Source organism: Carassius auratus, chromosome 47 (assembly GCF_003368295.1).
Source record: "Carassius auratus strain Wakin chromosome 47, ASM336829v1, whole genome shotgun sequence".
In the NCBI taxonomy this organism is placed as follows: domain Eukaryota; kingdom Metazoa; phylum Chordata; class Actinopteri; order Cypriniformes; family Cyprinidae; genus Carassius; species Carassius auratus.
This window is the reverse complement of record NC_039289.1, coordinates 3434174-3459002: the sequence shown is the minus strand read 5'-3', so window position 1 is coordinate 3459002 and position 24829 is coordinate 3434174. Positions and strand designations below refer to the sequence as shown.

Genomic DNA, 24829 nt, shown 5'->3' with positions numbered 1-24829 from the left:
AGTATCATCAGCATAACAGTGAAAGCTAACACCGTGCTTCCTGATGATTCCACCCTAGTGTAACATGTAAATCGTGAAACGTAACGGCCCTAGAACTGAGCCTTGAGGTACTCCAAACTGAACTTGTGATTGATATGATACCTCTTCATTCACTGCTACGAATTGATGGCAGTCATTTAAGCACAATTTAAACCATGCTAATTCACTTCCATTAATGCCAAAGAAGTTTTCTAGTCTATGCAAAATATTGTTGTGGTCAATAGTGTCGAACGCAGCACAAAGATCCAATAAAACTAATAGAGAGATACAACCACGATTAGATGATAAGAGGAGGTCATTTGTAACTCTAAGCAGAGCAGTCTCTGTACTATGATACGGTCTAAATCCTGACTGGAAATCCTCACAGATAAAATTGTTCTAGTATCTTGGACAGAAATGGGATATTCGATATTGGTTTATAATTAACTAGCTCTTTGGGGTCAAGTTGTGTTTTTTTGATGAGAGGCTTAATAACAGCCAGTTTGAAGGTTTTGGGGACATATCCTAATGAAAATTAGGAATTATTTAATAGTCAGAAAAGAATCTATGACTTCTGAAAGCACCTCTTTTATGAGCTTAGGTGAAATAGGGTCTAACATACATGTTGTTGGTTTAGATGAATTAACAATTTTAATTGTTATTTTAATAATTGTAGTTTCTTCTAAAAGAGATGAAAAGTAATCAGATCTAGCCGTTGAGTATGATTACGACAATGTAGGTCTTGAGACGTGTTGTCTAACCCCAATAGAGTTCAGAATGTCTATAAATGCTGATCCCAATGCATCTTTTTCATTATCACCATGGCTATTAAAATCACCAACAATTAAAACTTTATCTACAGCCAGCACTAACTCGGATGTAAAATGACCAAACTCTTTAATAAAGTCTGTATGGTGCCCTGTATAAATAAATAAATAAATAATATTCAGATTTTTCCAGATCAAAAAAATTATACAGAAGCAGTTGCCTCACATTCCTAATTCTCGCCCTGAAATCGCTCATTTCTAATTTACTATGACAGAGGATCTATGACATAACATCTTGATATTCCTCTTCCTTAGGGGCATGGTTAAATGAGGTGTAAAATACTATATACATATATTTTTGTCCTTTACATTTTAGAGTTTGAGTCGAATATGATTTTTATACTTTAATTCAGGCACGATTTCACACTGACATCAATATTTCATGTCCGTTTATTTATTTGGTAACTAGTCATGTATACATGGTCATGTATTATTGTAAAATAAACACATTTACCCGATTCATAAAAACTGCAAAAAATATAAAGTCTTATGCGCTTTGATTATCTTTATTTTTCCCACCACAATCACACATTTCAGAACTTGAACACCACCAGAAAGTAAAGACCATCATCACTAATCATCTACAGACACATGGTCCATATTTAATTATTTCTCATCTTCAGCATCCATACAGCTTGTTGACCCTTTAGAATGTCGATGTTGGACATTCCCTGGCTCTGTCCGATTTCCACTGTCTTATCAGGAATGGGAATGATGGTTTCCAGGCCATAACGGATGGAGAAGGTAGTTTTTCCATAGTGCATGATGGAGCCGTAGTCATATGGAGTATTTTGGTTGTTGGTTTTTTGTTTCTGGAAGTTGTCAACCTTATCAGGAATGGTGTTATCCCAGTTGATCCTGACGTACTGGTCGCGATCGCTCCTGGTGTGCTCATGGTAGAAGCCCAGAGCATGAAGGAGCTCATGCTGAACGAGGCCGTGATACACACAATCATTCCTTCTGAGGGAGACCACCTGTTTTCCACCAGTTCTACCATAAGAAGAGAAGCACCTGAGAGCAGAGAGGAAATAATGGGATTAAATATAATCAGTGTTTTGGACTAAGGTCAGTTAAATGTTTTTAATTTAGTATGATAGTTCTCACCCATCTCTGTTCTCAATACTGATGTAGTCGGTCTGAGTTGATCTGGCCACAAAGCGGATGCAGGTTCTGGAGTGAAAGGTGGACATGGCGTTCGTCATCACTGATTTCTCATCAGAAGCTGCAAACAAAAAGGCAGACAGATTTAAAATGAGATCTACACGAATGAGAGATATTTTCCATGAATGAAGGAGATTCACTCACAGTATTCCCTGCTCACTATGTAAGGGACCTCCACTATGTTGTCAGAGTTTTTCTTCCAGAAACAGTTGTTGTTAAAACAGTAGAGAGCATTTCTGTTTTTGGGAAACACCAGATCTCCTTCAATCGAAACTTCAGAAGATCATGTATTCAAGAGAACCATACTGATAAAATAACAGAACATACAGTATGTATACATCTTGAACACTTTTTCCACTATTTTGTAAAACCCATTGCTGACTATACAGAAGGTGTCTGACCATTGTTGGACTCCAAAATCCTTGTAGTGATGTCCACACTTTCCGGCTCTGACACAAACGCTTCCTCCTGCAAAAACAGAGATGTTTAAAAAAAGAGTCATTTGAGGAACATTGATCACTTAAACGAGATACTAGATCGGATCTTACCCTGAGAGGAGACGCCTGTGAGACGCCAAACAGCAGCAGCAGAATGGAGAGGGAGGCTCTTGTGTCCATGATGTCTCAGTGTGTAGAGATGTTCAGGATGCTCCTGTGCTGAGCTTTGGTGTCTTTGTGCTGTCAGACCTGGACTTTATATTCACCTGAGCAGGTGGGTCTACTGGGGGATTGTGGGTAGGGTCTTAGTGTCCAGAGACTAATGTGTTTAACTAATGGGAGGAAACTCTGATCTTACCTGTTAGTACAAATCCTTGCAGAAACAAATACTAAACTAATGTTCAAGTAATGCATTTATTTGAAACACTAAAGTGGACATGCAGTAATGTTTGTGTTTTTTAGTATGTGCAGCATAAGAGGGAGATCCCAGAACTTCAAGCACTGAAAAATAGAACTGCTTCCATTTCAATGGAACTGTACGTATTTATTCAGTTGCTGGCATAATAATAATAAAATATAATAAGTTTTATGTATATGCAATATTGTCTTTCCAGTTCTAAAGCATGCTTTATAACATCCTTTATAATAAATGGACTTAAATTTTTATTTGGTCCTAACCACATTGATAATTCGTCCCTGCACTTAAAATCCATATTAATTTTGATAGATCAGATAAGCAAAATTAAGAACCATTTGTGACCCTGGACAACAAAACCAGTCAAAAGGGTCCATTTCTCGAAACAGATATATATATCATCATGTACAACCATACATTAATGCAAACCATACAGGTTAGGGTCGGACAATATTTGGTCAAGAAACAACTATTTGAATTTTGGAATCTGACGGTGCAAAAATCACCATTAAAGTTATCCAAATTAAGTTCTTAGCCAGGCATATTACTAACCAAAATTAAGTTTTAATATATTTACAGTAGGACATTTACAAAATATCTTCATGGAAAAAAGATCTTTACTTAATAACATAATTAAAGAAAGATTGATAATTTTGACCCATTCAAAGTATTTCATGGCTATTGCTACAAATATACCCTAGCGACTTAAGACTTGTTTTGTGGTCCAGGGTCACATTTGTGATTCTGTATGTTTATGGACTAACAAGCAAGGTCAGAGTTTCCTCACTGTAGGCTTTTGTTTCAGATTACTTTGTGTCAGCTGAAGTAATAATTTAAATATGTTTTATTTTTTTTCATTATTTATTATTATTTATCATTAATTACGACTCTCTTATGGCAGCTTTAGACCAGTGAAGCAATCTTATTGTTGAGTCATGATGGGCTTCATTTGACCTCAACTTTGAACAGTTTTTGTTCTGAGACCTTTTACTAAACTGCAGTTCAGAACAAAGAAACATTTAGCTAATTATTATGAAGCAACCCAACAACTGAATAAAATAACCAGACTACATAACAAAATATACAGTTCTGCTGAGATGGAAGCAGATTTGTTTCTCAATGACTTAGCATGATACTGTTCTAGGGCACTAAGAAAACAAAAACTACAGCTAGTCTACTTTATTGTTAAAACAAATAGATAGCGTAAACTAAAACATATTTTCTGTTTCTGCAATGATTTGGACTTACAAGTATAAGGTTACAGTTTACTCCCATTAATTACACACATTAGTCTCTGGACACTAAGACCCTACCCACAATCCCCCAGTAGACCCACCTGCTTAGGTGAATATAAAGTCCAGGTCTGACAGCACAAAGACACCAAAGCTCAGCACAGGAGCATCCTGAACATCTCTACACACTGAGACATCATGGACACAAGAGCCTCCCTCTCCATTCTGCTGCTGCTGTTTGGCGTCTCACAGGCGTCTCCTCTCATGGTAAGATCCGATCTAGTATCTCATTTAAGTGATCAATGTTCCTCAAATTACTCTTTTTTTAAACATCTCTGTTTTTGCAGGAGGAAGTGTTTGTGTCTGAGCCGGAAAGTGTGGACATCACTACAAGGATTTTGGAGTCCAACAATGGTCAGACACCTTGTAGATTTCTATAAAGCCAACAATGGGATTCACAAAATAGTTGGAAAAAATTGTCGTGAAGTATAAATATCTCATTAAATCTCTTTAAATACAGGATCTTCTGAAGTCTTGATTGAAGGAGATCTGGTGTTTCCCAAAACCAGAAATGCTCTCTACTGTTTTAACAACAACTGTTTCTGGAAGAAAAACTCTAACAACATAGTGGAGGTCCCTTACACAGTGAGCAATGAATTCTGTGAGTGAATCTACTTCATTACTGAACATATCTATCATTCTTGTAGATCTCATTTTAAACCTGTCTGCCTTTTTGTTTGCAGCTTCTAATGAGAAATCAGTGATTACGAATGCCATGTCCACCTTTCACTCCAGAACCTGCATCCGCTTTGTGCCCAGATCAACTCAGACCGACTACATCAGTATTGAGAACAGAGATGGGTGAGAACTATCATACAATATTAACATGAAACATTCACCAGTCCTTAATCCAAAGTCAAAAAAAAAAAATCTATATAAATAAAACCCCTATATTTCTCTCTGCTCTCAGGTGCTTCTCTTCTCTTGGTAGAACTGGTGGAAAACAGGTGGTCTCCCTCAACAGACAAGGCTGTGTGTATCACGGCATCGCTCAGCATGAGCTCAATCATGCTCTGGGCTTCTATCATGAGCAAACAAGGAGTGATCGCGACCAGTATGTAAGGATCAACTTTGAGAACATCTCTCCTGATATGGCCTACAACTTCCAGAAACAAAACACCAACAACCAAAACACTCCATATGACTACGGCTCCATCATGCACTATGGAAGAACAGCCTTCTCCATCCGTTATGGCCTGGAAACCATCACTCCAATTCCTGATAGGACGGTGGAAATCGGACAGAGGCAAGGAATGTCCAACATTGACATCCTGAGGATCAACAAGCTGTATGGATGCTGAAGATGAGTTTTAAATGTATGTGGTGTTTAATGTAGTTCGCTTTCCTGTAACTGAAGAATCGAATGAGGTGATGGTCTTTGTCTTTTATTGGTGTTAAATTTCTGTAATGTGTGGCTGAGTAAAGAAAAATCAAGTTAATAAAAAAAAATGAACATGCAGTAAAATTGATTTATTTTTCTCTTTAAAATTAAATGTCTGATTCCATAAATTATCAGAAGACACGTTTCATTTATGTCATATGGGGAATAATGACTAGCACTGATTGTCATAAAACAAAGCTTCTTTCAGACATACACTTAAGTTCCAGGGGCATGTTGCATAAACTGCCTAGATTAGACTTAAAAAGTTGGTCATCCAATTACATTTTTTCAAGACGGGTCATAAATTTTAAAGTCAGCTTTAAAAAGGTAGTTTGGTCTAATGTGAATCAAAAAAGTAAGACTGATTATTCTAAGTCAAGTCACCTTTATTTATATAGCGCTTTAAACCAAAAAGATTGTGTCAAAGCAACTGAAAAACATGAATTAGGAAAACAGCTTGTCAATAATGGAAAATTACAGTTAAAGGCAGTTCATCATTGAGTTCAGTGAAGTCATCATCTCAGTTCAGTTTAAATAGTATCTGTGCAATCATGTGCAATCAAGTCAACGATATCGCTGTAGATGAAGTGACCACAACTAAGCAAGCCAGAGGTAACAGCGGCAAGGAACCAAAACTCCATCGGTGACAGAATGGAGGAAAAACCTTGGAAGAAACCAGGCTCAGTCGGGGGGCAGTTCACCTCTGACCAAACGAAACAAGCAGTTCAATTCCAGGCTGCAGCAAGGTCAGATTTTGCAGAAGAATCATCCGTTTCCTGTGTTCTTGTCCTGGGGTCATCTGAGACAAGGTCTTTACAGGGGATCTGTATTTGGTGCTGTAGTTGTCTTGGTCTCCGCTGACATTCAGGGCTGTAGAGGTCCTTTCTAGGTGCTGATCCACCATCTGGTCTGGATACGTACTGGATCCGTGTGACTGCAGTGACCCTCTGATCTGGATACAGACTGGATCTGGCAGCTACGGTGACCTCGAAAAAAGAGATAAACAGGTTATTATAAGCATAGATGTCATTCTTCTAATGATGTAGCAAGTGCATTGGTTGTTATGGGAAGTGTTCCTGGTTCCAGTTTACCTAATCAATGCAGCCAAAAAAAAAACGGATTTTGATATTAGAAGCATATTTTTGTGTTATGTGTAAGCCAGGTTAAAGAGATGGGTCTTTAATCTAGATTTAAACTGCACTGTCTGCCTCCCGAACAATATAAGGTAGATTATTCCAGAGTTTAAGTGTTAAAGAGGAAAAGGATCTGCCGCCTGCAGTTGATTTTGATATTCTATGTATTATGAAATTGAGTTTTGAGAATGCAGAGGATGTGGAGGACTATAATGTAACAAGAGCTCATTCAAAAACTGAGGTGCTAAACTATTCAGGACTTTATAACTAATAAGCAAGATTTTAAAATCTATACAATGTTTGATAGGGAGCCAGTGCAGTGTTGACAGAACCGGTGTAACATGGTCAAACTTTCTGGTTCTAGTAAGAACTCTAGCTGCTGCATTTTGGACTAACTGGAGTTTATTAAGCATGCAGAACAACCACACAATAGAGCATTACAATAATCTAACCTTGAGGTCATAAACGCATGGATTAACATTTCTGCATTTGACATTGAGAGCATAGGCCATAATTTGTATATAAATTTTTGAGATGGAAAAATGCGAATGTGAAAAATAAATGTGGCTTTATAGGGAAATAATGCTATCAAATAACACACCTAACTGATGACAAAGAATTGACGGAGCATCCATTAAGTCTTAGACAACGTTCTAGGTTATTACATGCAGGGTTTTTAGGTCCTATAATTAACACCTCTGATTGTTTTTACAGAATTTAGCAGCAAGAAATTACTTGTCATCCAGTTTTTATATCGACTATGCATTCCTTTAGATTTTCAAATTGATATGTTTTGAAGAAATAAAGAGCTGAGTATCATCAGCATAACAGTGAAAGCTAACACCGTGCTTCCTGATGATACCACCCTAGTGTTTCACTAGTTCACGCTTACATATAATTAGCTGAGGTATGGTATGCGTATTTGGCGTGCTGTACGGGGAAGGGCTCCGAGCTCGGGAATGGCCCGAACCTAGAGTACCCCCCCCTTCCCCGTATATTATAAAGTGAACTTGATGTGAGGAGATGGGGTGGAGGAGGGATGCTGATAAACCGTCAATGGATAGAGGTAAGTCAGCGATATTTATACTATGGGATTGATTACTTGATTGTGGTCCACCTGTGATGATTAGGCTAAGTATCTGACGCGCTCCTCCCGAATCTTCATTGATAATTACATAACATGTAAATCGTGAAAAGTAACGGCCCTAGAACTGAGCCTTGAGGTACTCCAAACTGAACTTGTGATCGATATGATACCTCTTCATTCACTGCTACGAATTGATGGCAGTCATTTAAGTACAATTTAAACCATGCTTATTCACTTTAATGCCAAAGAAGTTTTCTAGTCTATGCAAAATTTTGTTGTGGTCAATAGTGTCGAACGCAGCACAAAGATCCAATAAAACTAATAGAGAGATACAACCATGATCAGATGATAAGAGGAGGTCATTTGGAACTCTAAGGAGAGCAGTCTCTGTACTATGATACGCTCTAAATCCTGACTGGAAATCCTCACAGATAAAATTTTTCTCTAAGAAGGAATGTACTTGTGAGGATAATACCTTTTCTAGTATCTTGGACAGAAATGGGAGATTCGATATTGGTTTATAATTAACTAGCTCTTTGGGGTCAAGTTGTGGTTTTTTGATGAAAGGCTTAATAACAGCCAGTTTGAAGGTTTTGGGGACATATCCTAATGAAAATGAGGAATTATTTAATAGTCAGAAAAGAATCTATGACTTCTGAAAGCACCTCTTTTATGAGCTTAAGTGAAATAGGGTCTAACATACATGTTGTTGGTTTAGATTAATTAACAATTTTAATTGTTATTTTAATAATTTTAGTTTCTTCTAAAAGAGATGAAAAGTAATCAGATCTAGTCGTTGAGTATGATTATGACAATGTAGGTCTTGAGACGTGTTGTCTAACCCCAATAGAGTTCAGAATATCTATAAATGCTGATCCCAATGCATCTTTTTCATTATCAAAATGGCTATTAAAATCACCAACAATTAAAACTTTATCTATAGCCCGCACTAACTCGGATGTAAAATGACCAAACTCTTTAATAAAGTCTGTATGGTGCCCTGTATAAATAAATAAATAAAAAATATTCTGATTTTTCCAGTTCAAAAAATTTATACAGAAGCAGTTAACTCATATTCCTAATTCTCGCCCTGAAATCGCTCATTTCTAATTTACTATGACAGAGGATCTATGACATAACATCTTGGTATTCCTCTTCCTTAGGGGCATGGTTAAATGAGGTGTAAAATACTATATACATATATTTTTGTCCTTTACATTTTAGAGTTTGAGTCGAATATGATTTTTATACTTTAATTCAGGCACGATTTCACACTGACATCAATATTTCATGTCTGTTTATTTATTTGGTAACTAGTCATGTATACATGGTCATGTAATATTGCAAAATAAACACATTTACCTGATTCATAAAAACTGCAAAAAATATAAAGTCTTATGCACTTTGATTATCTTTATTTTCCCACCACAATCACACATTTCAGAACTTGAACACCACCAGAAAGTAAAGACCATCATCACTACTCATCTACAGACACATGGTCCATATTTAATTATTTCTCATCTTCAGCATCCATACAGCTTGTTGACCCTTAGAATGTCGATGTTGGACATTCCCTGGCTCTGTCCGATTTCCACTGTCTTATCAGGAATGGGAATGATGGTTTCCAGGCCATAACGGATGGAGAAGGTAGTTTTTCCATAGTGCATGACGGAGCCGTAGTCATATGGAGTGTTTTGGTTGTTGGTTTTTTGTTTCTGGAAGTTGTCAACCTTATCAGGAATGATGTTATCCCAGTTGATCCTGACGTACTGGTCGCGATCGCTCCTGGTGTGCTCATGGTAGAAGCCCAGAGCATGAAGGAGCTCATGCTGAACAAGGCCGTGATACACACAATCATTCCTTCTGAGGGAGACCACCTGTTTTCCACCAGTTCTACCATAAGAAGAGAAGCACCTGAGAGCAGAGAGGAAATAATGGGATTAAATATAATCAATGTTTTGGACTAAGGTCAGTTAAATGTTTTAAATTTAGTATGATAGTTCTCACCCATCTCTGTTCTCAATACTGATGTAGTCGGTCTGAGTTGATCTGGGCACAAAGCGGATGCAGGTTTTGGAGTGAAAGGTGGACATGGCATTCGTCATCACTGATTTCTCATTAGAAGCTGCAAACAAAAAGGCAGACAGATTTAAAATGAGATCTACATGAATGAGAGATATTTTCAATGAATGAAGGAGATTCACTCACAGTATTCCCTGCTCACTATGTAAGGGACCTCCACTATGTTGTTAGAGTTTTTCTTCCAGAAACAGTTGTTGTTAAAACACATGAGAGCATTTCTAGTTTTGGGAAACACCAGATCTCCTTCAATCAAGACTTCAGAAGATCCTGTATTCAAGAGAACCATACTGATAAAATAACAGAACATACAGTATTTATACATCTTGAACACTTTTTACTACTATTTTGTAAAACCCATTGCTGACTTTACAGAAGGTGTCTGACCATTGTTGGACTCCAAAATCCTTGTAGTGATGTCAACACTTTCCGGCTCCGACACAAACACTTCTTCAAAACTTTCTTCCTGGTGGCAGAAACAGAGATGTTTAAAACGACTCTTGAGGAACTTTGATCATTTAAGTGAGATACTAGATCAGATCTTACCCTGAGAGGAGACACCTGTGAGACTCCAAACAGCAGCAGTAGAATGGAGAGGGAGGCTCTTGTGTCCATGATGTCTCAGTGTGTAGAGATGTTCAGGATGCTCCTGTGCTGAGCTTTGGTGTCTTTGTGCTGTCAGACCTGGACTTTATATTCACTTGAGCAGGTGGGTCTACTGGGGGATTATGGGTAGGGTCTTAGTGTCCAGAGACTAATGTGTTTAACTAATGGGAGGAAACTCTGACCTATACCTGTTAGTCCAAATCCTTGCAGAAACAAATACTAAACTAATGTTCAAGTAATGTATTTATTGGTAACACTAAAGTGGACGTGCAGTAATGTTTGTGTTTTAGCACCAGAACTTCAAGCACTGAAAAATAGAACTGCTTCCATTTCAGTGGAACTGTACGGATTTATTCAGTTGCTGGGATAATAATAATAAGATATAATAAGTTTTATGTATATGCAATATTGTCTTTCCAGTTCTAAAGCATGCTTTATAACATCCTTTATAATAAATGGACTTAAATGTTTATTTGGTCCTAACCACATTGATAATTCGTCCCTGCACCAATGTTAATTACCATGTTAATTTTGATAGATCAGTTAAGCAAATGTAAGAAGTATTTGTGACCCTGGACAACAAAACCAGTCAAAAGGGTCCATTTCTCGAAACAGATATATGTATCATCATGTACAACCATACATTAACATGTAAACCATACAGGTTAGGGTCAGACAATATTTGGTCAAGAAACAACTATTTCAATATTTGGAATCAGACGGTTCGAAATCACCTTTAAAGTTATCCAAATGAAGTTCTTACCAGGCGTATTACTAATTAAAATTAAGTTTTAATATATTTTCAGTAGGACATTTACAAAATATCTTCATGGAAAAAAGATCTTTACTTAATAACATAATTAAAGAAAAATCTGTAATTTTGACCCATACAAAGTATTTCATGGCTATTGCTACAAATATACCCCAGCGACTTAAGACTTGTTTTGTGGTCCAGGGTCACATTTGTGATTCTGTAAGTTTATGGACTAACAAGCAAGGTCAGAGTTTCCTCACTGTAGGCTTTTGTTTCAGATTACTTTGTGTCAGCTGAAGTAATAATTTAAATATGTTTTATTTTTTTTCATTATTTATTATTATTTATCATTAATTACGACTCTCTTATGGCAGCTTTAGACCAGTGAAGCAGTCTTATTCTTGAGTCATGATGGGCTTCATTTGACCTCAACTTTGAACAGTTTTTTTTCTGAGACCTTTTACTAAATTGCAGTTCAGAACAAAGAAACATTTAGCTAATTATTATGAAGCAACCCAACAACTGAATAAAATAACCAGACTACATAACAAAATATACAGTTCTGCTGAGATGGAAGCAGATTTGTTTCTCAATGACTTAGCATGCTACTGTTCTAGGGCACTAAGAAAACAAAAACTACAGCTAGTCTACTTTAGTGTTAAAACAATTAGATAGCGTAAACTAAAACATATTTTCTGTTTCTGCAAGGATTTGGACTTAAAAAGTATAAGGTTACAGTTCACTCCCATTAATTACACACATTAGTCTCTGGACACTAAGACCCTACCCACAATCCCCCAGTAGACCCACCTGCTCAGGTGAATATAAAGTCCAGGTCTGACAGCACAAAGACACCAAAGCTCAGCACAGGAGCATCCTGAACATCTCTACACACTGAGACATCATGGACACAAGAGCCTCCCTCTCCATTCTGCTGCTGCTGTTTGGCGTCTCACAGGCGTCTCCTCTCATGGTAAGATCCGATCAAGTATATCGTTTAAGTGATCAATGTTCCTCAAATGACTCTTTTTTTAAACATCTCTGTTTTTGCAGGAGGAAGTGTTTGTGTCTGAGCCGGAAAGAGTGGACATCACTACAAGAATTTTGGAGTCCAACAATGGTCAGACACCTTGTAGATTTCTATAAAGCCAACAATGGGATTCACAAAATAGTTGAAAAAAATTGTCGTGAAGTATAAATATCTCATTAAATCTCTTTAAATACAGGATCTTCTGAAGTCTTGATTGAAGGAGATCTGGTGTTTCCCAAAACCAGAAATGCTCTCTACTGTTTTAACAACAACTGTTTCTGGAAGAAAAACTCTAACAACATAGTGGAGGTCCCTTACATAGTGAGCAGTGAATTCTGTGAGTGAATCTACTTCATTACTGAACATATCTATCATTCGTGTAGATCTCATCTTAAACATTTGTGTATTTTTGTTTGCAGCTTCTAATGAGAAATCAGTGATTACGAATGCCATGTCCACCTTTCACTCCAGAACTTGCATCCGCTTTGTGCCCAGATCAACTCAGACCGACTACATCAGTATTGAGAACAGAGATGGGTGAGAACTATCATTCAATATTAACATGAAACATTCACCAGTCCTTAATCCAAAGTCAAAAAAAAAAAAAAAAAAAATCTATATAAATAAAACACCTATATTTCTCTCTGTACTCTCAGGTGCTTCTCTTCTCTTGGAAGAACTGGTGGCAAACAGGTGGTCTCCCTCAACAGACAAGGCTGTGTGTATCACGGCATCGCTCAGCATGAGCTCAATCATGCTCTGGGCTTCTATCATGAGCAAACAAGGAGTGATCGCGACCAGTATGTAAGGATCAACTTTGAGAACATATCTCCTGATATGGCCTACAACTTCCAGAAACAAAACACCAACAACCAAAACACTCCATATGACTACGGCTCCATCATGCACTATGGAAGAACAGCCTTCTCCATCCGTTATGGACTGGAAACCATCACTCCAATTCCTGATAGGACGGTGGAAATCGGACAGAGGCAAGGAATGTCCAACATTGACATCCTGAGGATCAACAAGCTGTATGGATGCTGAAGATGAGTTTTACATGTATGTGGTGTTTAATGTAGTTCACTTTCCCGTAACTGAAGAATCGAATGAGGTGATGGTCTTTGTCTTTTATTGGTGTTAAATTTCTGTAATGTGTGGCTGAGTAAAGAAAAATTAAGTTAATAAAAAAAATTAACATGCAGTAAAATTGATTTAATTTTTCTCTTTAAAATGAAATGTCTGATTCCATAAATTATCAGAAGACACGTTTCATTTCTGTCCTATGTCATAGATGGGGAATAATGACTAGCACTGATTGTCATAAAACAAAGCTTCTTTCAGACATACACTTAAGTTCCAGGGGCATGTTGCAATAAACTGCCTAGACTAGACTTAAAAAGTTGGTCATCCAATACATTTTTTTCAAGACAGGTCATACATTTTAAAGTCAGCTTTAAAAATGTTGGTTGGTCTAATGTGAATTAAAAAAGTAAGACTGTTTATTCTAAGTCAAGTTACCTTTTTTTCTATAGCGCTTTAAATAAAAGTGTCAAAGCAACTGAAAAACATTAATTCAGTGATGTCATAATCTCAGTTTAGTTTAAATAGCATCTGTGCAATCATTTGCAATCAAGTCAACGATATCGCTGTAGATGAAGTTACCCCGACTAAGCAAGCCAGAGGCGACAGCGGCAATGAACCGAAACTCGAATCTATGATAGAATGGAGGAAAAACCTTGGGAGAAACCAGGCTCAGTCGGGGGCCAGTTCTCCTCTGACCAAACGAAACAAGCAGTTCAATTCCAGGCTGCAGCAAAGTCAGATTTTGCAGAAGAATCATCTGTTTCCTGTGTTCTTGTCCCGGGGGTCATCTGAGACAAGGTCTTTACAGGGGATCTGTATTTGGTGCTGTAGTTGTCTTGGTCTCCGCTGACATTCAGGGCTGTAGAGGTCCTTTCTAGGTGCTGATCCACCATCTGGTCTGGAAACATACTGGATCCGGGTGACTGCAGTGACCTTCAGATCTGGATACAGACTGGATCTGGCGGCTACGGTGACCTCGATAAAAGAGAGAAACAGATTATTATTAGCCTAGATGTCATTCTTCTAATGATGGAGCAAGTGCATTGGGTGTTATGGGAAGTGTTCCCGATTCCAGTTTACCTAATCAATGCAGCCTCAAATCCATTAACGGATTTTGATATTAGAAACATATTATTGTGTTATGTGTAAGCCAGGTTAAAGAGATGGGTCTTTAATCTAGATTTAAACTGCACTGTCTGCCTCCCGAACAATATTAGGTAGATTATTCCAGAGTTTAAGTGTTAAATAGGAAAAGGATCTGCCAATTTTTTTTTTTATATGGACTATGCATTCCTTTAGTTTTTCAAATTGGTACGTTTTGAAGAAATATAGAGCTGAGTATGATCAGTGTTAGGGGAAATTACAGTTAAAACCCAAGGACCAGATATTTGGCAATGAAGACCAGGAATCAGAGATAAGTTCAATTAATAATAATAATTTTACTTGAAGAAAATAGTTTGCAATTTCATCAGCAGAAGTCAGCTTCAATACTCTCGACGGAGTTCGTAGGCCGCCCCCCTTACAACTCAAAATCAACCACAGTTATACCCAGACAGAGGATACTAATTGCGTCAATACATAAGTCAACAAAATTCTGATTGGTTTAAAAACCTATATAAACTCTCCAAAGACGTATATCTGATACGCTGGACACTGGCAGTTGATCGTTTGTCCTGGGACTGTCTGAGCCTCTCCCTGTACAGACACATACTAACACACATACACAGAGAACTTCATAAAAATTCAAGGCTTTCTAACACTGGTGAGTTTCTTATTATTACGGTTGGATACACACACATAATATGTGGACATTAATCTTCATGAAAATAAATACAGGGTAGAAAAGGATTCTTTAATATCTCAGAAGCGCACATAAGGTTACACATTTCACTCTTGCCATAACTTGATTAATAGTCAAACAATAAATCATGTAATAATATAATTAATATCAGTATGAAGGATATGGCATCCTGATGATATCACCCTAAAGTAACGGCCCTAGAACTGAGCCTTGAGGTACTCCAAACTGCACTTGTGATCGATATGATACCTCTTCATTCACTGCAACGAATTGATGGTGGTCATTTAAGTACAATTTAAACCATGCTAATGCACTTCCATTAATGCCAAAGAAGTTTTCTAGTCTATGCAAAATAATGTTGTGGTCAATAGTGTCGAACGCAGCACTAAGATCCAATAAAACTAATAGAGAGATACAACCACAATTAGATGATAAGAGGAGGTAATTTGTAACTCTAAGGAGAGCAGTCTCAGTACTATGATACAGTCTAAATCCCTTTCATGAGCTTAGGTGAAACAGGGTCTGACATACATGCTGTTGGTTTAGATGAATTAACAAGTTTATACAATTCTTCCTCTCCTATAGTAGAGAATGAGTGGAACTGTTCCTCAGGGGGTATATAGTGCACTGTCTGATGCGATACTGTAGCTGACGGCTGCATGGTAACAATTTTATCTCTAATAGTATTGATCTTAGAAGTTAAGTAGTTCATAAAGTCATTACTGCTGTGATGTTGGGAAACGTCAACACTTGCTGATACTTTATTTTTTGTTCATTTAGCCACTGTATTGAATACATTTCTGTGGTTATGTTTGTTTTCTTCTAAAAGAGAGGAAAAGTAATCAGATCTAGCCGTTTTTAATGCTTTTCTGTAGGATAGTTTACTTTCCTGTCAAGCAATAAAAAATACTTCTAGTTTTGTTTTTGTCCAGCTGCGCTCCATTTTCCAGGCTGGTCTCTTTAGGGTGCGAGTATGCTCATTATACCATGGTGTCAGACTGTTTTCCTTAACCTTCCTTATGCATAAAGGAACAACTGTATTTAAAATGCTAGAAAATAGAAAGTCCATAGTTTCGGTTACATCATCAAGTTGTTCTGAGGTTTTGGATATGCTAAGGAATTTGGATGCATCAGGAAGATAACTTACAAAGCAGTCTTTTGTGGTAGAAGTGATGGTTCTACCATACTTGTAGAAGTAGAATTTACAGTTTTAGTTAAATGACGTTGCAAAAAAAATTAATAATGATCTGAGATATAATCGATTGGCTGCATAATTTCAACACCATCAACATCAATTCCATGTGACAGTATTAAATCTAGAGTATGATTACAACAATGAGTAGGTCTTGAGACGTGTTGTCTAACCCCAATAGAGTTCAGAATGTCTATAAATGCTGATCCCAATGCATCTTTTTCATTATCAACATGGCTATAAAAATCACCAACAATTAAAACTTTATCTACAGCCAGCACTAACTCGGATGTAAAATGACCAAACTCTTTAATAAAGTCTGTATGGTGCCCTGTATAAATAAATAAATAAATAAATAAATAAATGATATTCTGATTCTTCCAGATCAAACAATTTATACAGAAGCAGTTGCCTCACATTCCTAATTGTCGCCCTGAAATGCACATTGACCATTTTCTTGATTTGAATTTTGAACCTAATCTTAGCATCTAATCTAATCATAAGCATCTCAGTCATTTCTAATTTCAAATAAAGTGCACCTTATTGACACTCTTAAAGATACAGTACCTGGGAGCCCAACCTAGGAGTTACTATAACAGAGGATCTATGACATAACATCTTGATATTCCTCTTCCTTAGGTGCATGGTTAAATGAGGTGTAAAATACTATATACATATATTTTTGTAAGTTACATTTTAGAGTTGGTGTCTAACATAATTTTTATACTTTAATTCAGGCACAATTTTACACTGAAATCAATATTTCATGTCTGTTTATTTATTTGGTAACTGAACTGCTTCCATTTCAGTGGAACTGTACGGATTTACTCAGTTGCTGGGATAATAATAATAAGTTATAATAAGTTATATGTATATACAGTATTGCTTTTCCAGTTCTAAAGCATCTTTATAACATGCTTCATAATGGACTTAAAGGGGGGGTGAAATGCTATTTCATGCATACTGAGTTTTTTACACTGTTAAAGAGTTGGATTCCCATGCTAAACATGGACAAAGTTTCAAAAATTAAGTTGTACGTTTGAAGGAGTATTTCTGTTCCAAAAATACTCCTTCCGGTTTGTCACAAGTTTCGGAAAGTTTTTTTCGAGTATGGCTCTGTGTGACATTGGATGGAGCGGAATTTCCATATATGGGTGCTAAGGGCACGTCTGCCGGAAGAGCGCGCACTCCCGTATAGCAGAGCACAGAGAGGCTGAGCACAGACAATCATTGATCAGAGCGAGAGCGTTGCAAAATGTCACAAAAGAAGTGTGTTTTTGGTTGCCAGGGAAAAACAACCCTGCACAGATTACCAAAGAAAAAACAGCATTAAGGGACCAGTGGATGGAGTTTATTTTTACAGAGCATCAATGGAGTTGTGCAAGTGTTTGTGTTTGTTCCCTGCATTTCGAAGATGCTTGTTTTACAAACAAGGCCCAGTTTGACGACGGATTTGCGTATCGTTTATTTCTTAAGGATGATGCAATCCCAACGAAAAAGGCTCACGATCGTGAAACCTTGGTTCTTGAAACAGGGCCCGGTGTTGGGAGCTCACCGACAACACATCGGTGGTCTCTTATATCAACAACTAGGGAGGTCTGCGTTTGCGCCCTTTGTACAAGCTGGCGCACCAGATCCTGGTGTGGTCCCAGAGCAAACTCCTCTCATTAAGAGCAGTATATATTCCTGGGAAACAAAATATGGGAGTAGACATACTGTCGAGGCAGGGGCCGAGGCCCGGGGAATGGAGACTTCACCCAGAAGTAGTGAAGCAGATATGGAGAGTATTTGGCAGGGCTCAAGTAGACCTATTTGCATCTCAAAAGATGTCACAATGCCTCCTTTGGTTCTCTCTAGTTCATCCAGCTCCTCTGGGACTGGACACTATGGTACAGACCTGGCCGAGGCTTCGTCTGTACGCATTTCCCCCTATCGCTCTGCTCCTGGGAGTTCTGGCGAGAGTGCGTCGGGACGGGGTCCGTCTGTTGTTAGTAGCCCCGTTCTGGCCGGGCCGAGTATGGTTCTCAGATCTAGTCTCGCTCCTCGACGGCTCTCTGTGGGAGATACCGATCAGGACAGACCTACTCTCCCAGGCACAGGGTACGATAATTCACCCTTGCCCGGAGTTGTGGAAGCTGTGGGTGTGGCCCCTGAAGGGGCAAAACTGTTAGCAGCCGGTCTCTCAACCGAGGTTGTTGAGACCCTTCTCCAGTCCAGAGCTCCCACAACGAGGAAACTGTACGCCCTGAGGTGGAAACTCTTCACCTCATGGTGCAAAGACCGCCAATTATACCTAGCAAACTGCCCGGTTGGTACAGTTCTGGAGTTTCTACAGGCTAGGCTCTCTGCAGGGTTGACCCACTCCACGTTGAAGGTCTACTTGGCGGCTATTGCGGCCTACCACGCCCTTCTTGATGGCCAGTCTCTGGGAAGACACCCCCTAGTTACAAGTTTCCTCCACGGTGCGCTGAGACCTCCAGTACGGTATTCCCCCGTGGAACTTGGTTGTGGTGTTAGAGGCAATGTGCAAACCCCTGATTGAAACTATTCAAGATATCCCAGACAGACATCTCTCACTTAAAACCTCCTTTCTGTTGGCTATCACCTCTCCGCAGAGAGTAGGAGACCGTCAGGCCCTCTTTGTGGCCTCTACTTATCTTGAGTTTGCACCAGGCATGACTAAAGCGTTCATATACCCTCGAGCGGGATATGTTCCTAAGGTTCCCTCTGTTACACCACAACCTGTAGTGCTGCAGGCCTTCTGTCCTCCTCCCTTTCGGGAGCCCGACCAGGCGAAGCTAAATTGTATGTGTCCAGTTCGAGCGCTGGACGCATACGTCCACAGAGCTGCCCTGTGGAGAAAGACCGACCAATTGCTTGTATGCTATGGTCCCCCCAAGATGGGTTCTCCTGCTTCTAAGCAGACTATTAGTCGTTGGATAGTCAAGGTTATCAACGCTTCCTATGAGTCCTCTGGTTTTCCCCTGCTGTCGGGAGCCAAGGCTCACTCTACTCGGAGTATGGCGGCCTCCAAGGCCTTCTTAGCAGGTGTATCCATGCTGTACATCTGCAATGCTGCGGGGTGGTCCACGCCCTCTATGTTTGTTAAATTCTATGGCCTAGACATGCCAGTCACTCCAGGCACTTCCGTCCTCCTGTCCTAAGCTGTGCTCTTCGGATACACACTAGGCAGGGGTTTGGTAGTCTGGCGGCGTTGGTACTCGTTCCCCAAAGCGCATTGACGCAGCTCGAGTTCCTGAAGAGGAACGTCTCTAGGTTCCGTATATAACCCTAGTTCCTCGAGGGAATGAGACGCTTTTTCCAACCTTAAAACCGTGAAAGTGCACTGGAACGGCAGTCAAACCCGTGACTTCCCACCCGAGTTCAGAGGTCACACAGCACGCAAAACAACGATGGCAGCTCCTACGAATAAAACTGCCTACGGATGCAGTGTTTATGCAAGTGGTACACGTTGAAAAACAATTTTAGGTCAATGTAACGTTGCAATAAAATAAATAATCTAGCTACAATTCCTTGCGCTCAGAAAGTTTTGTGTAACTTGCCTGGAACGATACAAAGTCGTTAGTATGGAATAGTGATTACGAGCTCAAAAATCTGCCTGGAACGCAGCATCAGAACTAACGTTATAGCGACTGACTGGGATAAGGAAGAGGTGGCAAGGGCCAACATGTATGATGGCCCGCAGCCGTGTAATTTCCATACGTGAGAGGGCAAATGAGGAGAACTGATGTCCGTCAAAGCCTATGCATGGTCCGAGGTGAATGAGTGGAGAGTTGGTGAAGTGTCCTGTGTTGCTATCATTTAGCATCGCAGCAATGAGCACTGGAGCTAGTCTACGAGCAGCAGTGCACAATAACGGCACATATCTTTTTTTTTACTGTCATTGAATAGCACCGAGTGAAAAATCAATGTTTTCTTTATACCTAGTGGCAGTGATCGTGACATTAGTTCAGATAAGTACTGGTAACCTTTGTCATAGTGTCGTAAACTGGTAAACTTTGTCTTTGTCATCTAGAAATAGAAGGCATCATGCTAGCTATATGGACGTTTCTAAGCATTTATCTCATCCTCCGGTGAAAATGTTGTTGCAAACATAGCCGCGTGTCTGTCGCTGTGTTTGGCAGGTGCTGTCCCATGGAAACTGTGTTGGGAAACTTGTGCTGTAGGGAAGCGGGTGCGTTTGGGTCGCTGTTGGTTGATATCTATCTATCTGTCTGTCTGTCTATCTATCTATATATCTAGTCTATCTATCTATCTATCTATCTATCTATCTATCTATCTATCTATCTATATCTATCTATTTATCTATATTCTGCGCTATCTGAATACTCTCGTCTACGACTCCTCTCTATAGTCACTCTCAATGCTCTCAAGGCGTTGGTAAATTCTCTCCACAACGTGACGTGTTGCAATGCTTTGTGGAGGAAAGGAGACTGCTGTAAGATAGTACCTAATTTTCGTGTTATATTCCGTTTTGTGATACCAAACAACATAAAATACATTGGATAGCAGTTTAAATGTTTATTACCAACAAGCAAATTGCACAAATTCGTTAAAAAATTAACCCTGCAACACAGCCTTTAAGCAAATGTAAGAACCATTTGTGACCCTGGACAACAAAACCAGTCATAAGGGTCCATTTCTCAAAACTAAGATGTATATATCGTAATGTACAACTATACATTAACATGTATGGTTTGTTAGGATCTGACAATATTTGGTTGAGATACAGCTATTTGAATATTTGGAATCTGACGGTGCAAAAAAAAAAAAAAAAATCACCTTTAAAGTTATCCAAATGAAGTTCTTAGCCAGGCATATTACAAATCAAAATTAACTTTTAATATATTTACAGTAGGAAATTTACAAAATATCTTCATGGAAAAAGATCTTTACTTAATAGCCTAATGATTTTTGGCATAAAAGAAAAATCGATCATTTTGACCCAATAATTTCATGGCTATTGCTACAAATATACCACAGACAATTAAGGGTAGCAAGGGTCACATTTGTGATTCTGTATGTTTATGGACTAACAAGCAAGGTCAGAGTTTCCTCCCTGTAGTTACGCACATTAGTCAGATTATATTTTATTATTCATCAGAAACAAACTAAAATAAAATACATTTTTAATGAAAAAAAATATAATTTATGATACTGTAGGCTTTTGTTTCAGATTACTCTTTGCCAGTTTAAGTAATAATTAAAATGTTTTTTTTTTTTAATTATTTCTTAGTATTTATCATTAATTACAACTCTCTTATGGCAGCTTTAGACCAGTGAAGCAATCTTATTGTTGAGTCATGATGGGTTTCATTTGACCTCAACTTTGAACAGTTTTTGTACTGAGATCTTTTACTAAATTGCAGTTAAGAACACAGAAACATTTAGCTAATTATTATGAAGCAACCCAACAACTGATTAAAGTAACCAGACTACATAACAAAATATACAGTTATGTTGAAATGGAAGCAGGTTTGTTTCTCAATGACTTAGCATGCTACTGTTCTAGGGCACTAAGAAAACAAAAACTACAGCTAGTCTACTTTATTGTTAAAACAAATAGATAGCGTAATCTAAAATGTATTCTCTGTTTCTCCAAGGATTTGGACTAACAAATAAGGTTAGAGTTTCCTCCCATTAGTTACACACATTAGTCTCTAAACACTAAGACCCTACCCACAATCCTCCAGTAGACCCACCTGCTCAAGTGAATATAAAGTCCAGGTCTGACAGCACAAAGACACCAAAGCTCAGCACAGGAGCATCCTGAACATCTCTACACACTGAGACATCATGGACACAAGAGCCTCCCTCTCCATTCTGCTGCTGCTGTTTGGCGTCTCACAGGCGTCTCCTCTCATGGTAAGATCCGATCTAGTATCTCGTTTAAGTGATCAATGTTCCTCAAATGACTCTTTTTTTAAACATCTCTGTTTTTGCAGGAGGAAGTGTTTGTGTCTGAGCCGGAAAGAGTGGACATCACTACAAGGATTTTGGAGTCCAACAATGGTCAGACACCTTGTAGATTTCTATAAAGCCAGCAATGGGTTTCACAAAATAGTTGGAAAAAAATCGTTGTAAAAGTACAGATATTTAATTTATTCTCTTTAAATACAGGATCTTCTGAAGTCTTGATTGAAGGAGATCTGGTGTTTCCTAAAACCAGAAATGCTCTCTACTGTTTTAACAACAATTGTTTCTGGAAGAAAAACTCTAACAACATAGTGGAGGTCCCTTACATACTGAGCAGTGAATTCTGTGAGTGAATCTCCTTCATTTACTGAACATATCTATCATTCGTGTAGATCTCATTTTGAACCTTTGTGTATTTTTGTTTGCAGCTTCTAATGAGAAATCAGTGATTACGAACGCCATGTCCACCTTTCACTCCAAAACCTGCATCCGCTTTGTGGCTAGATCAACTCAGACCGACTACATCAGTATTGAGAACAAAGATGGGTGAGAAGTATCATACAATATTAACATGAAACATTAACCAGTCCTTAATCCAAAGTTAAAAAAAAAAACAATAATCTATATAAATAAAACCCCTATATTTCTCTCTGCTCTCAGGTGCTTCTCTTCTCTTGGTAGAACTGGTGGAAAACAGGTGGTCTCCCTCAACAGACAAGGCTGTGTGTATCACGGCATCGCTCAGCATGAGCTCAATCATGCTCTGGGCTTCTATCATGAGCAAACAAGGAGTGATCGCGACCAGTATGTAAGGATCAACTTTGAGAACATCTCTCCTGATATGGCCTACAACTTCCAGAAACAAAACACCAACAACCAAAACACTCCATATGACTACGGCTCCATCATGCACTATGGAAGAACAGCCTTCTCCATCCGTTATGGACTGGAAACCATCACTCCAATTCCTGATAGGACGGTGGAAATCGGACAGAGGCAAGGAATGTCCAACATTGACATCCTGAGGATCAACAAGCTGTATGGATGCTGAAGATGAGTTTTACATGTATGTGGTGTTTAATGTAGTTCACATTCCCGTAATTGAAGAATTGAATGAGGTGATGGTCTTTGTCTTTTATTGGTGTTAAATTTCTGTAATGTGTGGCTGAGTAAAGAAAAATAAAGTTAATAAAAATGAACAAGCAGTTAAAAAAAAGTATCTCTTTTTTTGATTAACTTGATTAACATAATACTCTTGATTAACACCCAGATTTGCTTGTCTTTTTGGAATTTCTTATTTTATTTTTTTGTCACAAATAACAAGTACAACTGAATTCCTTTAAATGACTTAGATTTATTTTTAATTTTAAAAGTATTATGACATTTTTAATGTAAATCTCAAATTGGGCTGACAGAAGTTTTTCATGCTCTGCACGTCACTAAGCATGACACACACTAAAATACCCATCCTTTAATAAATACAAATAATGTGGATCTTATTGACACTCTTTAAGATACATGGGAGCACAACCTAGGAGTTACTATAACAGAGGATCTATGACATTACATCTTGACACTCATCTTCCTTAGGTGCATGGTTTAATGCAGTGTAAAATACTATTCAGAGCTCAATGCCCAGTTGGCAAAATGTTCCCAGACAGGAGTGCTGCCTGAAACCGCTGCAAGCTTTCACTCGCTGAAGATGAGTTTTATTCAGACTACTTAATATAGTTAATGTGTCTGTAGGTGAATAATGTATAATGAACTGATGGTCTTTCTGATAGTGTTGAATATCTGAAACGTGTGAAGAAAAAAATTATTAAACATTTAAAAAAAGTTAAACTTTTTGTGGACTGTCTTTACATCTAATAATTCATTCTCAGACACAAAGTAAAATGAATGAAGGAGTCTCCAAAGCAATATACATACATTCATGTGTAACGGAAACAGGTCAATTTAGCTCAAAGGGAATCATTTAATATTTTAAAGGGAATTTGAACAGAATCACTGTTTCACGGCTGGTCACTGAGACGCCCTGCGATTCAGTGAACGAGCCATTTAACATCAAATTTGCGCTGGATACTAATATCCAAACTATAGTGAAACTCTATCAATTAGCACAGTAACAAGATCGGCAGTTTAAGACATTAACTTGTAAGCACAAAACACAAGATACTTCTCTTTTCAATACGAATAAGGCTTTATTAGATAAATCTAAGACATATAAACTAATCTAACCCATAAACGCATGCACTCACACATTCATACAAGTTGCAGGAATATCGAAAGTTAGGGAAAGATGAGATTAAGAGAATGGAAATATGGAATCCCAAGTTTACAGCAATACGTTAAATTGCATAGAAATGAACAACCATCAATCACGTAATTAGCCCTAGCATTGAGTTCCTCAGTGAGGTTAAAATTATATTAGATACACCAGTAAAGGTCAGAGTCTGGAGGTAAAGTTACTTGTGTCTCCTGTGAAAAAGGAGTGTCGGTGAAAGGGCTATCCCGAGGTCGTTGATTGGCTGGAAGTTCAGTCGCTGGAGTGACGTCTTGGGAAGCCCGTGGTTGTTGGGCGTTGGCTGAA

The 24829-nt window shown here is 38.3% G+C and overlaps 4 protein-coding genes and 1 pseudogene across 5 annotated transcripts in view; 3 read left to right on the top strand and 2 right to left on the bottom strand.

Annotated features, from left to right (window-relative positions):
* Window positions 1–1217: 1217 nt before the first annotated feature.
* On the bottom strand, window positions 1218–2708 carry LOC113064814 (high choriolytic enzyme 1-like; annotated as a pseudogene).
* Window positions 2709–4201: 1493 nt separating this feature from the next.
* On the top strand, window positions 4202–5615 carry LOC113064810 (high choriolytic enzyme 1). The gene is made up of 5 exons (XM_026235754.1): window positions 4202–4357; window positions 4438–4504; window positions 4611–4751; window positions 4834–4951; window positions 5061–5615. The coding sequence occupies exons 1-5, from the start codon at window positions 4289–4291 to the stop codon at window positions 5449–5451; spliced, it is 786 nt and encodes a 261-aa protein (XP_026091539.1). The 5' UTR covers window positions 4202–4288; the 3' UTR covers window positions 5452–5615.
* A 3553-nt stretch (window positions 5616–9168) lies between these two features.
* The window catches only part of LOC113064809 (high choriolytic enzyme 1-like), a 28603-nt gene continuing 12942 nt past the window's right edge, over window positions 9169–24829 (bottom strand). The window contains exons 1-5 of one of the 2 annotated variants that reach the window (XM_026235752.1): window positions 10380–10463; window positions 10221–10299; window positions 9963–10103; window positions 9762–9879; window positions 9169–9668 (exon numbers count right to left, since the gene is read on the bottom strand). In XM_026235752.1, coding sequence (XP_026091537.1) covers window positions 9278–9668; window positions 9762–9879; window positions 9963–10103; window positions 10221–10299; window positions 10380–10448 — 798 coding nt within the window. In that variant the 5' untranslated portion in view covers window positions 10449–10463 and the 3' untranslated portion in view covers window positions 9169–9277. Of the gene's footprint in view, window positions 9669–9761; window positions 9880–9962; window positions 10104–10220; window positions 10300–10379; window positions 10464–24829 lie in introns of those variants that run through there. The other variant, XM_026235753.1, reaches the window with a different exon arrangement.
* LOC113064812 (high choriolytic enzyme 1-like) lies at window positions 12016–13400 on the top strand. Its single transcript, XM_026235757.1, has 5 exons — window positions 12016–12166; window positions 12247–12313; window positions 12420–12560; window positions 12643–12760; window positions 12880–13400. Exons 1-5 carry the CDS (start codon window positions 12098–12100, stop codon window positions 13268–13270), a joined length of 786 nt encoding a protein of 261 aa, XP_026091542.1. The 5' UTR covers window positions 12016–12097; the 3' UTR covers window positions 13271–13400.
* LOC113064813 (high choriolytic enzyme 1-like) lies at window positions 22035–23455 on the top strand. The gene is made up of 5 exons (XM_026235758.1): window positions 22035–22188; window positions 22269–22335; window positions 22444–22584; window positions 22668–22785; window positions 22900–23455. The coding sequence occupies exons 1-5, from the start codon at window positions 22120–22122 to the stop codon at window positions 23288–23290; spliced, it is 786 nt and encodes a 261-aa protein (XP_026091543.1). The 5' UTR covers window positions 22035–22119; the 3' UTR covers window positions 23291–23455.

Excerpts from the sequence above, each read along its gene's own strand:
- LOC113064812 (XM_026235757.1), top strand. The coding sequence starts at position 12,098 with ATGGACACAAGAGCCTCCCTCTCCATTCTGCTGCTGCTGTTTGGCGTC. Across the intron at positions 12,167-12,246 it reads CACAGGCGTCTCCTCTCATG|GAGGAAGTGTTTGTGTCTGA; the intron begins GTAAGATCCGAT and ends CTGTTTTTGCAG. Across the intron at positions 12,561-12,642 it reads CATAGTGAGCAGTGAATTCT|CTTCTAATGAGAAATCAGTG; the intron begins GTGAGTGAATCT and ends TTTTGTTTGCAG.
- LOC113064813 (XM_026235758.1), top strand. The coding sequence starts at position 22,120 with ATGGACACAAGAGCCTCCCTCTCCATTCTGCTGCTGCTGTTTGGCGTC. Across the intron at positions 22,336-22,443 it reads GATTTTGGAGTCCAACAATG|GATCTTCTGAAGTCTTGATT; the intron begins GTCAGACACCTT and ends CTTTAAATACAG. Across the intron at positions 22,786-22,899 it reads AGTATTGAGAACAAAGATGG|GTGCTTCTCTTCTCTTGGTA; the intron begins GTGAGAAGTATC and ends CTCTGCTCTCAG.
- LOC113064810 (XM_026235754.1), top strand. The coding sequence starts at position 4,289 with ATGGACACAAGAGCCTCCCTCTCCATTCTGCTGCTGCTGTTTGGCGTC. Across the intron at positions 4,358-4,437 it reads CACAGGCGTCTCCTCTCATG|GAGGAAGTGTTTGTGTCTGA; the intron begins GTAAGATCCGAT and ends CTGTTTTTGCAG. Across the intron at positions 4,952-5,060 it reads AGTATTGAGAACAGAGATGG|GTGCTTCTCTTCTCTTGGTA; the intron begins GTGAGAACTATC and ends CTCTGCTCTCAG.